The sequence below is a fragment of the Oreochromis aureus genome, linkage group 7 (assembly GCF_013358895.1).
Source record: "Oreochromis aureus strain Israel breed Guangdong linkage group 7, ZZ_aureus, whole genome shotgun sequence".
Taxonomy (NCBI): Eukaryota; Metazoa; Chordata; class Actinopteri; order Cichliformes; family Cichlidae; genus Oreochromis; species Oreochromis aureus.
In genome coordinates, this window is record NC_052948.1 from 25477522 (window position 1) to 25491185 (window position 13664).

General features: G+C 36.9%; 1 protein-coding gene across 2 annotated transcripts in view; it reads left to right on the forward strand.

Annotated features, from left to right (window-relative positions):
• The first annotated feature begins 795 nt into the window (after window positions 1-795).
• pot1 (protection of telomeres 1 homolog) overlaps window positions 796-13664 on the forward strand; it is a 51764-nt gene continuing 38895 nt past the window's right edge. For both annotated transcript variants that reach the window (XM_031738559.2, XM_031738560.2), the window contains exons 1-3: window positions 796-863; window positions 10687-10824; window positions 12964-13036. In XM_031738559.2, the coding sequence (XP_031594419.2) occupies window positions 807-863; window positions 10687-10824; window positions 12964-13036 (268 nt within the window). In that variant the 5' untranslated portion in view covers window positions 796-806. The remainder of the gene's footprint in view (window positions 864-10686; window positions 10825-12963; window positions 13037-13664) is intronic.

Here is a 13664-nt window from a genome sequence, read left to right on the forward strand (position 1 = left end):
TTTGGTCCATATAGTAGGAGGGTTTTTCAGTATCATCTAATGTTTTTCTATTTCCCTTATCCGTAAGAAATATATTCATTTTCTTCAGTATCAGGTTTTTCAGGAGACAAATCTTCTATTCCACAGCTTATTGCAGTTCTCATACCACCCTCCCTATCTTTTGAGCTGTACTTCTATCCTACTTCTTGCACCAATAACCCATAGAGCTCACTTTGCATTTCCAACTTTTATGTTTTGTGGTATCACTTAAACCCAAGAACACTCCTTTCATGTAAACATGCAGGAGAAACCTGGATGCTAACTTTGGGATGTATCGGAAAGATACCCTAGAAATGTCAAACTTACATAGTACTACAGGACCAAGCCAAAACACAAAAAAGTTGTAGAATGGAAACTGCAGAATGTGGAGTGTGGAGAAGGTGACTTGAGTGTGATGGTGGAAAATCAAATGCTTAACTTACTTTTATAACTTCCACTTCACTTATCCCTGCCTTTTCTTATTGATATCCCTTAATTTTCACTTAAAATGAAAATATTTGATTGTGATATGTTTAAATTATAATGAAGTGTAATTTGAATTGTTAATTTTAAATTTGAGTGTTGAAAGCAGCTTGTATTTTAACTGTCAGGAATTGAAACGCAGTTTAAAATGATTAAACAATAGCTTTAAAAAAAAAAGGTTTTTCTATTTGCATTTCAAAGCTGACTTCGATTTTTTCTTAGTTTTTCAAGCAACATTTTCTGTTACGGTTCAATTATTACGTCTTTGATCGTTTTTATGCAGTGACCTGGGTTATTTTCTACGCATGCGCATAACAGAATCAGCCTGTCAATTCGAAAGGAAGCGAGGGAAAACTGCTGTGGTAAGTTTTTCACGTTTATTGACAGCGTGTAGTATGCTCTTTTATTATAATGACTACTTAAGATTCGCTTTCGGATTTTCTTTTACTAACTTTAATTAGTTTGCAGATAGTTTATTCAGTGGGCGTTTGACGTCGTTGTACTTAGGAAAAGGCGTGTGTAGAGTTTTCATAGCGTTTTAGTTTCTTACTCAATTGTAAATACGTACATCATACACAACACATTCCCAGATGTTTCAATAACAAGCACACTGCATTCTGGAGTTCGATCGACATCTAAATTGGCAGTTGTATTATTTACGTAAAGAAAAGCAAGTCTATATAGATCCTCGTTGTCTTCCATGTGTCCACAACTTCCCAACGTTTAAGCCATAAACGTGCACCATTATGTGTCGAATATTACCCGAAATTCCCAGTACGAGCTATATATTTATAAAAAAAAATATGTATAGTATCTTCTGTTTCATTGCGTTGTTGTCCAGATCAACAGAATTTAAATTGAAGCATTTCTGAGTGGAGTTTGGTTAGGGATTATTTTTTAAAAACAGAACGTATTTCTCGCTTTTCCTTGTTTTCTACCTTAATCCACCAGGTTGCAGGGTCAATGAGAAGTATGTAATTTTCCTTAAAGAAGTGCTAAATGGGTTATGAGTTTGTGCTAAACTGGTTATGGGTTCACGTTAAACTGGATGCTAGCAAAGCTGCTAGTCTTTGTGGTGGTGTTTGCTTAAGTTTGCTAGCTAACGACCTCGTTAACAACTTAATTCCCTGTGACATTAGTTGAACGGAAGATAATATTACAGTACAACAGTCCGTTTGGAATACCCAAGTACGCAAGTTTGTACTTGGTAAGTTTACTTGGAAGTCCAGACTTCCGAGGACTCTACACAAACATTACAATTGGAAGAGCGGAGTGTTTGATGACGTCACAGCTCTGCTCAGCTCACAGTGTGTTTTTACTGCCACCCCCTTAATTTCATTGTGATCAATACTTACAATTGAAAGTGCTCGTCATACGCCTAATCACTAGATTTCTTTAAAAAACAGATTGTTTAGGAAAGTGTTTGTAATCACTTTGGCAAAATGCTTGGCTATAAAATGGCCATCCATGTGAAATTATTGGGAAAGAGTTCAGTAAAGACTCATTATTTACATTGGTGTGATCTTAGAAGATTGTATTGAACTTTATGCCACTATACTGAAATAAATATTGAATAATCAATATTTATTTCAAGTAACATATATATTTGTGTAACATACATGTAATTATAAACTTATAAATGTAGCGGTGCTGCCCAGCATTCTATTATTCATGCCTTTAGAGCTAACGGACACCTCTCCACCTTTATTCTTAGTCTTATTCATGACCATTATTATTTGCCTTCTAACATCCATAGAATTATATGCTCTTTTATATCATCAATGATCTGCTTCATAGTGTCTAACAAACTTCATACAGGTAAGCATTAAGAGTCCCTACAGGACTGAAGGATAAACTTCATCTCTCTCAATAAAACATTTGACCTGTATACATAGCTCACACTGTGTATTGAAAAACAGATGAAATGTTGTAATTACTTTATATCTTATACTATTATTCCTAGACTCTCAAAACTTACATTAAACAGTAGGTATTAACAATAAAGTTGAGTAAATATTAAAAAGATATAATTTGGTCTTTTCCAAAGGATTAATTTGCAAATATACTGAATACTCCACAATATACTGATATACTCCACTGAGACATAAAAATTAAATAAAACTACTCAGTTATGAATCTTAACTTTAAGCTCAGGCAAACTGATTTCGCTCAGCGAAAAATGAAACACTGACATAAACCAAAGATTGACCATTAGCCATAATTTAAGTGAATTATATATTTTTGAAAATGATGTGCTCCTCTCAATGGGTATCATCATGCATATTTAAAAATAGCCTGTGTGTACTGGCATTCTTGAAGTAAAGGTGCAAAAATTGCATTTGTTTCTTGTAGAGAGGAAAGCTGACTATGTTTTCACTGTTCACATTCGTTGTTGCTCCTAATTAGCTAGGAACTGTGGCATGGAATATGACAAGTGAATTTGCAGGGATGATACTGGGTAGTAATAAGTGCTAATGATACTTTAAAGTGGACATGAAACACTAAATGAATTATTTAACATCTTACACTGTCATAGATTTACCACTCTTCATAAAGTTGTATTTAGGAAATAAGTGTTTAAGGTTTTTAGCACAAGTAGCACACCATCTTTTGACAGTACAGAATCTAGTGTCACTAGGTTGGTTGGTTGCTGCTAACAGAATTTACATTAGCTAATGTAGCAGTGTTGCAGCCAATTAGCAGTGTTATTTCCGCTGACCAATAATTTCTGTCATAGTTTTCCTCAAAAAAAGGAGGAGGGGGGAGGGGGAGGGGGGTGTCCCTATGCTCCTTTGCTCCTTTGCTCCTATGCTCCTTGTTTGTCATGAAAACGTGACAAAATTTGAATGCTTGGGAGGAAGAGAAGAGTCAACATATGTACACAATTCATATTTGGTGTTTAAAAAACAAAACAAAAAGAAAATATGACACTTTTTAAACCTTTTGGAGCAACTCTCACTGGTAAAGACACAATAGACTCTATATTTTAGCTAACAAGATCAACTACTGTAGCTTTATGATATTTAGTCAACAAATACTAAAAGGATTTAGATGGTTAAATTATGACTAAAACTAAATGACACTTTAGTCAAAAGACTGTCATTAAAACTAAATTAAAATTAGTTGTCAAAAGTAACACTACTAACTTGTGCCAGAACTGATGACTCGGTGGAAAACAAGGAAGCTCTAACTAAGAAGCTCTCTTAAGAGGTTACCTTTTCTGCTGTTCGTGGCAGCAACGATGACTGTTAAATTAAAAACCAAGAATAAACTGTCTGCTTATTCTGTCTCTTTAGCAGTAAGTGGTTCTTCATTGTTGGCTAGCTGCATTGAAAGGGGAGAATCCACCTGTTAGCCACAATACTTGGGTTTGTTTGTATTGTACATATTTGTTTATAGACTTTATAAGTAAGGACTGTGGGCGAGAGCTGTTTGAGTCAGTTGCACGCTAGTGGTTCACAGGACCCACAAGATGAAGTTCAATACTGTCCCCCTTTTTGGGGGGTTAATTTTTTGGGGTTGTTTTCTGTCTTTTTCACTGAGTTGATTGTTCTGTCACAAGTTAGTTAAGATAAACTAAGTATATTAGCAGTAAACAACCAACCGAGTGATGTCACATTCAGTACTGGCACAAAATGGTGCTACAGATGCTCTAAAAATGTTACATTTAACCCTTTTTTTAATCCTAGCTTCATCGACAGTGTTAAATTGATGAGAGTATTTTTAGAGTAGGGGTTCAGTGTAAATTAGCCTTAATACATGTAGTGTTTTATGGACACTTTAAGATGCACTTGTTTTACTGTGTTTTGAGTGGTGTGTTACTGTTGTATTGACTTATGACAAATGACTGTTCAGTTGGAAGACATTTCTCTTCTCCAGGATACGGGCTGTTTCTGTTATTAGCATTTTATTAACTAATGCACTGTCGCTTACAAAAATTCCACCAGGTGTGTGGCAGGCAGCATCTTCCTAACTTCAGCCATCTATCGGATTTGACTCCCTTTGACAGAAGTTTCACATTGCAGAAAATTTGAAGTTGATTACTTTTACAGAAGCAGGTGGTGGCCATTAACAGACAATGCTTACATTGTAAGTGCCTTAAACTCTGAGTCACTGATGTAGGCCTTCAGGTTAGATATTGAATTTTCATTAACATCTACACCATCAAAATGTCTTGTTTTCAGCAGAATAATATTTTTCATAAAGCACAGGGCAAGCTTCAGAATAATAACATGCTCGCTTTTCTTCATTGCAACCACCAGAGAGTAAACTGAATAGTGACTAGGCAGTTTAGTAGTCAGTGGTAGTCCCTACTAATAAAACATTCTCAAAGAAGAAACTTTGATAATTTGATAATTCATTTACAAAAGCACGAGTGCGCCCATATGAACTTGCACATATATGTGACCCTCTTTACCACAATGAATCTAAATTTGTAGCAAACAATAAATAGCTGTTCACATTTAACCTGATGTTATCACTAAATCTTTGTGAAAGAGCAAAAGAGCTCACTCATCCTTTTTCACCCACCTGAAGGGAGGAAAAGTCAAGTTCCCCAGGCTTTTTAAGTGGTGACCACTCGCTGTGCCATAGTTTGCCTGGTGTGTGTCTGGTGACCTCCTGCTGGGCATGCTTATGAGACAGTGAGGACATTTTGCTTTCATGTGGCTGCAGCTTGATGAAAGTGAAGAAATTAACAATTTTAAGTATTAAAACCAACAAAACTAAAAACTACGTGTATATAAAATTTTAGGGACTTTGTCAAGTTAATTAGTGTATGTATAGTTCAGGGCATTTTGGCTTTGGCTTCCTCTATATAATAAGCTTGTCTCCCCCACAGACATATGGAGCAGGCCCAAGAAGATATGAGAAAAGTGAAATGAAGATAACATTAACAGAATTATTGTTAGTTTAAGTACAGTTTAAACTTCTTAACAGCTGATGATCTTTCTAAAAAGACAACATAGTGTGACTGTGTGACTGTGTTTTTCTTTAAAAAAGAGGAAAGGAAAACTGCTTCTACTGCTGCAGTGTCTATATGCTCCCAGCACATAGCTTTCCAACATTATTTTGCTATATATACAGTATCACTGTATATGTTTAATAGGAAATGAATTTAAAGGGCTTCTCTATATTGTAAATCATATTGTTGAGATTTTTAGATACCCTTGTATAGCCACCTAAGCTTAGGTTGGTCTGCTGCTTTCGAACCTGCTAGCCTCCATCCAGAAATACTTCTGTCTATTGACCTTGATATCATTGACCTGTCTCATGCTTTACCAGCTCAATAACCTGTGCATGCAGTGAGTGAGTCTGTTTCAAAATGGTTTGGATGAGCCACACTGCTCTTTAAATAGTGATTTAAACCTACATAAATTAAAGCTGAGGCTTGGTATTTTTAATATAGTATTCATTTCTATACACAGATGCTCAAATTTGTTTTTTATAAAGCACATTTAAGCGCATCTCATTGACCAAAGTGCTATAAAAAAGACAGAATAAATAAAAATAAATAAGGGAATTGATAAGAAAGAAGTCAAATACATTGTAGTAGGTGCTAAACTGATAAAGGCAAATCAGACAGACTCAAATGCCAATGAATAAAAATACGTTTTAAGTCTAGTTTTAAAATACTGAATAGAGCTGCTAGATGATTCACATCAGATTGCTGTTTGTTCTTGAATAGATCATTTTAGTTCCATCGTAGCTTTTGTGAGACAGATATCGCTATATACGAAAAATTGAGCTAAAAGGGACTTAAAAAGCTTCATAAAGCTCAGGGAACTAAAGAATCAAATTCTTTTACTTTTTTTTTAGATGAGTGGCCATTTGATTCATTGTCAATTTAAAAATAATAACTCGAGCAAGTCAGGAATTCAGTGTCTGGTATCAGGTTATACAATGTGTTAGGGCTGCATGATTAATCGTTAGAAAATCGCGATCTCGATTCATACTTATGTGCGATCCCATTTCCAAATGACAACGATTTAAAAAAAAAAAAAAAAAAAGACGACGACGATTGTACCGCATTTTGATCCGGGACGTAATCTGCATGAAAACAAGCGCTCACTCTTCCTGCTCAACAAATGACAAGGGCGGAGCCTTATACCACGTGATACAGAAGCTGTGCCGTGATGCTCAAATTGGCAGGGAAAAAACAACGGAGAACACGTCAGGGATGACGAGAAAGTGACAGGAGAAAATTTGTCCCGGTCAACCACCCAAACATCAGTAACGGGAACCTTATACAGCGCTTCCCTATACACGTCGAACTCCCGCAGGCACAAAGAAATTACGGAGGCTATTACTTATCACCTGACCAAAGATATGGCTCCCATCAACACTGTGCAAAACAAGGGATTTAGGAAAATCATCAACACCCTAGACAAACGCTACGCAGTGCCGTCCCGCAACTATTTTTCTATTGTTGCACTACCTGCTCTATACACGCAGTGTCGAGCAACGGTGGAGACGGAATTTCAAGCAGTACAACATTTTGCGGCAACAACAAAATGTGAGGCATTTATTGTTTTTATGTTTATTTATTGTTTTTATGTTCAGTTTCAACTGTTATGAAGTTGATGTGCAGTTAATAAGTGCAATAAATATTTATATTGGAAAAGAAAATCGGGAGAGAATCGTGATCTCAATTCTAAGCAAAAAAATCGTGATTCTCATTTTATGCAAAATCGTGCAGCCCTACAATGTGTAGTGAAAAATTATTGTCTTTGTTATTTTTTTATTTAATTAATTTAGTTTTTGCTTGTGGAAAAGAATCTTTATCTGAGATGGCAGGCGTGGATGCGTCCAGTCTTTCCCTGCATGTCCACAGAGAGCCCGTGACTCACTACTGGAGTGTAGTTTTAAGTGATTTTTATAAACTGTGTTCTTTCAGCACTATTGTTCTCAACACACTTCATGTGCTCAGCACTCAAAAACGGCTCCTCTAACTTGATAAAAGCCCCTATAGGATACAGTGTTTGGCTCAGTCATACTTCAGTAAATCACAATGGCTTATGAGGGGGGTCAGTCAGTACCTATATTTTACTGTGTGAATACTGAGCATCCTCCCACCCCAGCAGTCATGTCTTCAATGTACTTCTGCCACACTCTGTTTATTGTTCAGCGGTGAGCTGGTATTAGGTGGTTCATGTTTAGGAGTTTTCAGTGATGCTCTGAGCAATAGGAAGGCTGTCGTCTAGATGGGATGGCCATTCCTACATTTGGCAGGGATCAGCTGTTGTCCCGGTGCAGCTGACTGTTGGCAGCCGGCTGGTGGGCTCTGTGTTGCTTCTTTGTCGGTGAATACTCCTCCTGTCAGAGCAGACTGAGGATGACTAACAAGACTAGCTGTATACAGCTGTCATAATGAACTCATCACAAAACTGCAGGCCTGTTCTTTCATTTGTAGGAAATAAAAACAACCAACTATTTAAATGCATAACATTTTGTTTATGTAGAAAAGTAAAGGCAGTAATCACTATTAGTAAATTCTCCTCTTGACTTTTATTGTTCTTTTTAGAGGTGATGCTACATTTGTTAATAGGCTTTATTTTGTCTTAAAATGTTATTTTCAATCCAGTTTGGGTTCACTTAGTTTCCAGAGTAACTTTACTCATTTGTTTAGTTTTATGGTTTGAAAAATGTTTGGCTTTTATTTGTTTCAGTGTTAGTTTTAGTTTTTAATTACTACTGTGGAGGTTATTTGTTTTTAAGTCTGTTGTATGAAGGTTATTTGTCAGGCTAAGATTTAGGACAATCAGATTTTTTTTTTCTAGGTGAAAGTGCTAAATAAGTAACCCAAATAACAATAACAACCCCCTCATAAATTTTACCATTTAAAAGTAGCTGAAAATCTGCCAGCACAGCTGCCACTCCTTGTCTCATTAATATATAGCTCATGAGACTGGACGGGTCCTGGCTGAAAGTTTGCTCAGCTTTGTGGCAAAGGATAAAACAACTACCAATGGGAGTAAATGATGCCTTCACAATGCAGGAACTCCAGCAACACTTAAGGGAAGATGAACAACTTTAATAATTGACCAACGCGTTTTGGCTTGTGGCCTTCATCAGGGTCATAGTAAAACATTGTAAAAAATTGCTTAAGTACAAGACAGAAAACAGAAAAAAATTCAAATTAACCAATCAAAACTTCATAGATAGGTCAGCTGACATATAATGCGTAGGTATTGGTTAATTGGTTAAGTCACGCCCAAGTAAATACTGGACTAGATCATTAATGATGAGGACGGGGGGAGGAGACATAATCCCCACCTGTCTCAAAATAACACATCTGCAAAATACATAAGAAGTTGAATTAAGTTGAAATACATACGCAGTTGAATTAAAAAACAAGAGGACATCATCACATGTGAACACATTTGTTAAAAGGTCCTAATTTATGTCTCTAAAATGTAAAATCTCTAAAATGTAGACTTAAAGCGTGGACTTAAGATGAGATGTGATAAAATTAGAATAAAAACATAAAAAAATAAAAAAGGTTCAGTTCACAAAAACTCATTGATAGAAAAATCCTCATTGATACCTCTGGGGTGCAGACTCTTAAAGCAGAATATCCAAAATGCTTTTCTTTTTTTCCGGATAAAATTAATATTACCACCTCTCTGGTTTAGTTTATTGGCTTCAATGCCTAGAAAAAATAATGGTGAATTTGGATGTTTATCATTGAAGTGTCTTGTAACAGGGCTGGTTAGATCATTCCTCTTGATCGAACTTCTGTGTTCATTAATTCGATCTTTCAGGGGGCGGGATGTTTCTCCTACATGTATTTTATTGCATGGGCACTGTATCATGTAGATTACATTTTTAGTTCTGCATGTGATAAAGCCCTTTATGGCAATGGTTTTGTCACCTATAGGGTCTTTGAATGATTTAACATTTTTGGTGTATTGACAATTAATGCATGCCCCACACTTGAAATTACCTTGTAGGTTATGGCTTATCAGGGTTTTATCTGGAGTATTCGGGTCCTGGCAAGCTCTAACAAGCCTATCTTTAATATTCCTTCCTCTCCTGTAGGTTATCATTGGTGGTTCTTTAAAGGTACCTAATAAGTTTGGGTCATTTTGAGGGATATGCCAATGTTTTAAAATTATTTCTTTAATGGTTCTGGTCTTTGGTGTAAAGGTTGTGCGAAGAACAAGGTTAGGTTTATGTTTTGGAGATTTCGTAGTTGCTAAATAGAAATCCCTGCTTACTGTACTTACCTTCTCCTTCTTGGAGTAAATGATGCCTGACGCTGCTGGTAAATGTATATGAAACGGAACAAGTAAATGCATTTATGGACTCAACCCATTTTGACTTCTAAAATTCCCTATTTGTATACCAGAGTTTGCGTGTAAACCTCGCGTACACCATAAAGAAGAGTGCACAGTTTAGTCTTTGATATTTTTACATGATTTGTAGTGGTGTGCAGCATTAACCAGTTAAATAAAAAATATGGACTATTTTTTGGTGTTTGAACTGAGCTGCCAGATGAGTAGCCGTGGCACAGTCCAGGCTGATGAACCTACAGGTGTAGGTGAGCCTGTGAACACAGAGCGGCTCTGAACTCATGAATAAATCACTCATGCTGCACTAATTCAGGCCTCAAGCTCCACCCCTTGGGTTTAAATCAGAGAGTTTTATTTGATGTTGGGTTTTTTTTTTGCCCTTGCTGAGTTTCCACCTGACTGAGCAGTTGAGCACACGCTCTGCTGAACAGCTCGTCTGCCTCGCAGGCTGTTCCTGCTTTGCTGTCCTCTCTTGGTGAGGGTACCACCAAGGGACTCGCCAGTCAAATGTGCCTGAGATAAAACTAACCAGCTCTGACATGAAGCAACATGTTACCTGCTATGAACAGGGCCAATACTTTTCCCGAGTTTTTCTCTGAAATGCCTAACAGATTTGAATCCTTCTGCTGTACTGTTGACATGGATCTGGTGGTACCTGTCACAGGTATGTTCAGGTAATGAGTTGTCTGTGGTAGAGGAGGGTAACCAGACTTTAAACAAACCGCTCACACAGTGGATCAGTGTCTGTCAGCTGCTGTGGGTTCTTTGCTCTTGGGCAGATGACACATTCAGGTCTGAAGCTGCTGACATTCACTTTTGTCAACTGGATTGGTAGCAGACTGGAATTATACTGAACTTGTCCTTTTTTATTTTATTTTTTTTTCTATCTCAGCCTCTCAGGTCTCACCTTGATGTCATGCCTGTCCATGTGCTGTTGGAGGGTACGGGGCCTCAGATACCAGCACATCTGACCAGGATTCCCATCTCTCTCATCACCACCAGCACAGATGTCACAGACAAAATAGTCAAGGTCTGTTACAGCAAGCCCAAAAACAAAATGTATAAAGTGCCCATGAACATGTGTGTGTTTGTGTGTACACAAATAAGATCTGTGTGTCCCAAGCAATAATGGCTTTGTACTGCTTTAGCAGAATGAACATTGTGTAATGATGGTAAATGGACTGGTTCTTATATACCACTTTTCTACTCTACCTGAGCATCTCTCATTCTCACATGCACCTTTTTTCTACATCACATTGCATTCTGTTTAACATTCATACTCCGATGGATGCATCCAGTTAGTATCTTGCTTAAGGCATGCAGACTGGAGCAGGGATTTAACCACCAACCTTCCAAGTAGCAGATGACCTGCTCTGCCTCCATACCTACAACCACCCAGACTCACTCAGCATAAAAACCTACAATCTTAAAGATTACATAAAGGAGTTGGGGTCGATTGTTCGCAAAGCATGTATAGTCCTAGCTCTGGAAAGTGTATTAATGTAACTAATAGACTTGACCTGGAAGTTGCATCTGAGTTTATTCATATATCTGTGTTGTATATCTATTTAAATTTTTATCATTGTGGCTCATGAAAATCAAAAATCAAGTATCTCAGATTATTAGAATATTTCCTAATATAAATCAGAAAAGGATTACAATATAGAAATGTCAAATTTCTACAAAGGAGTAGTAGGGGCACTTTAAGAAAAAAATATTATTGATCATTTTGAGAATAAATTCAGTTTAGTTGTTAAAGTTGAGTTGTAAAGTTGTAATGCTATTTCAAGAAAAAATGCTATATTAAAAAAAGTTGAAATGCATAGATTACTGTTGTTGCTTCAAGACTGCCAGGGGCACTATAGCCTCTACAAAATGCCTTGTGTAGATGTTCATTTATAAACTTGCTACTTGGTTGGGACTCCTTTGCCACAAATGACTACCTCAGTGTGGTGTGCCATGACCTTGTGGCACAGCTGAGATGTTACTAAAGGCCAGGTTGCTTCGATAACGGCCTTTAGCTCTTCTTTATTTTGAAGTTGGCATTTACTCATCTTCCTCTTGACAGTACTCCATAGAGGCCCTGTGGGGTTCAGGTCATGCAAGCTGGCAGACCAGTCACTGTAACAACATGGTAAATTTGGTAGAAGTTTTGGCACTGTGGGCAGGCACCAAGTCTTGCTGGAAAATGAAGTTGGCATTTCTATAAAGCTCAAATCATCACAGACTGGAATTGTGACACTGAAATTCAAACACCTTGGACTCTAAGATGAAAAAATAGACTGTTGCTCAGAGGTTCAAAGTCTTTTCAGATAAAAGTAAATTGTACATCTTCAATCTTCACCCAGACTCTAGGACCTTGATTTAGAAACAAATCTACAAAGATACTTGATATTAGGAATGCAGCAGTTGTAGCTCCTTTCCTGAAGAAGCCCCGTTCTGTACGTGGTGGTTCATGATGCACTGACACCAGCCTCGGTCCACTCCTTATGAAGCTTCCTAGTTTCTTGAATTGACCTTTCTTGACAATCCTGTCAAGACTGAAATCATCTCTGTTGCCTTTTCACATTTTCCTAGCACACATTTCTCTTCCAGGCATTTTGCAATTAAAACGCTTTGATATAGCACTCTGCCAGCACCCAGCTATAATGAGCAATAATTTGGAATCATTAGAATTAAAGCAAATAAGACCTGAAATGAATATAGATAAGGTGAAAAGTTCACAGTTTTGAATTAATTGTAAGAACCCCCCCAAACAAAAACCTTTCTTTATGCCCTTGTGTATAAAAACTGATTTAAGACCTAAATCACGGTAACATGTATATTTAACTATATATTTAAAATAAAGAATTAAGCACAGATGAACTAAAAGATATTTTGTGCAGCCTACTGCGCAGCAAGTCTGTTTTGAGTCATGCAAAGTTGTTCACTGAGTGCATTTTTCTCACTTTCTAGCTTCCAGTCTCCATCTTTTCATGATTTAGAGCATAGCAGGGTTATAAGCATAATCACCTTTTGTCCTCCGGCCCATTTCTTAAGGTCTTATTAACACTGCTTGGTTTTCTGATGTGGCTTTGATATATTGACAGGAAATTTTGCAGAACTTCAGTCACAGCAAAATGCTTTTGAGTTCATTTTCACATCAGTATTTTTTTTTTTCAATTTACAGGGGAAAGTGGTTCACAAGGGGCCGCTAGTGTCATTGAACGATGACAGTTTTATCCTGAAGATGGTCATCCAAGGTAATGTTTAAACAAGTATTAGCTGTCCATCAATAAATTCCAATACGTACATATTTTGTCATGCCTTACGATTCCCATTAGCCTCCATGTGTTTATGATAATGTAGTGGTTGAGTTTAGAGAGACTTTTGCACTTCACATTATATATAAGTGTTTGAGTTTTATTTTATTTTTTTCATTTTATAATTATTAGGACACTGTTTAAGTACAGATGACTAAACAGATTTCTTGTTTTGTGCAGCAGTCGATTCAGAATATGAAGAAATTCAGTTTATTATCGCACACACCAAAGAGAACGAGCATATCCTCTTTAGGCATCTATTACAATAGTTTCCCAATGTAACTATAACTAGTAATTCAAGTAGCCTAATAGTGTAGCTATAGCTATAGTTGCTGTACATAACATAAACAATCAAAGGAATTCTACCATGAGACCCATGTCCACAAATGCATGGTTATAAATACCTCTAATTGCTGATTCATCTTCATCTTTCATTGGGCCTGAATTCAGTGTTCTCATTTGGAAAAGAGTGGATTTGCTCACTTAGGGTTTCGAAGTTTCTGCCTCAGGTGGAGGAGTCCACATACAGTATCTCAGCTTCCTGTTCATGTGTAGAGGAAGAGTGGAA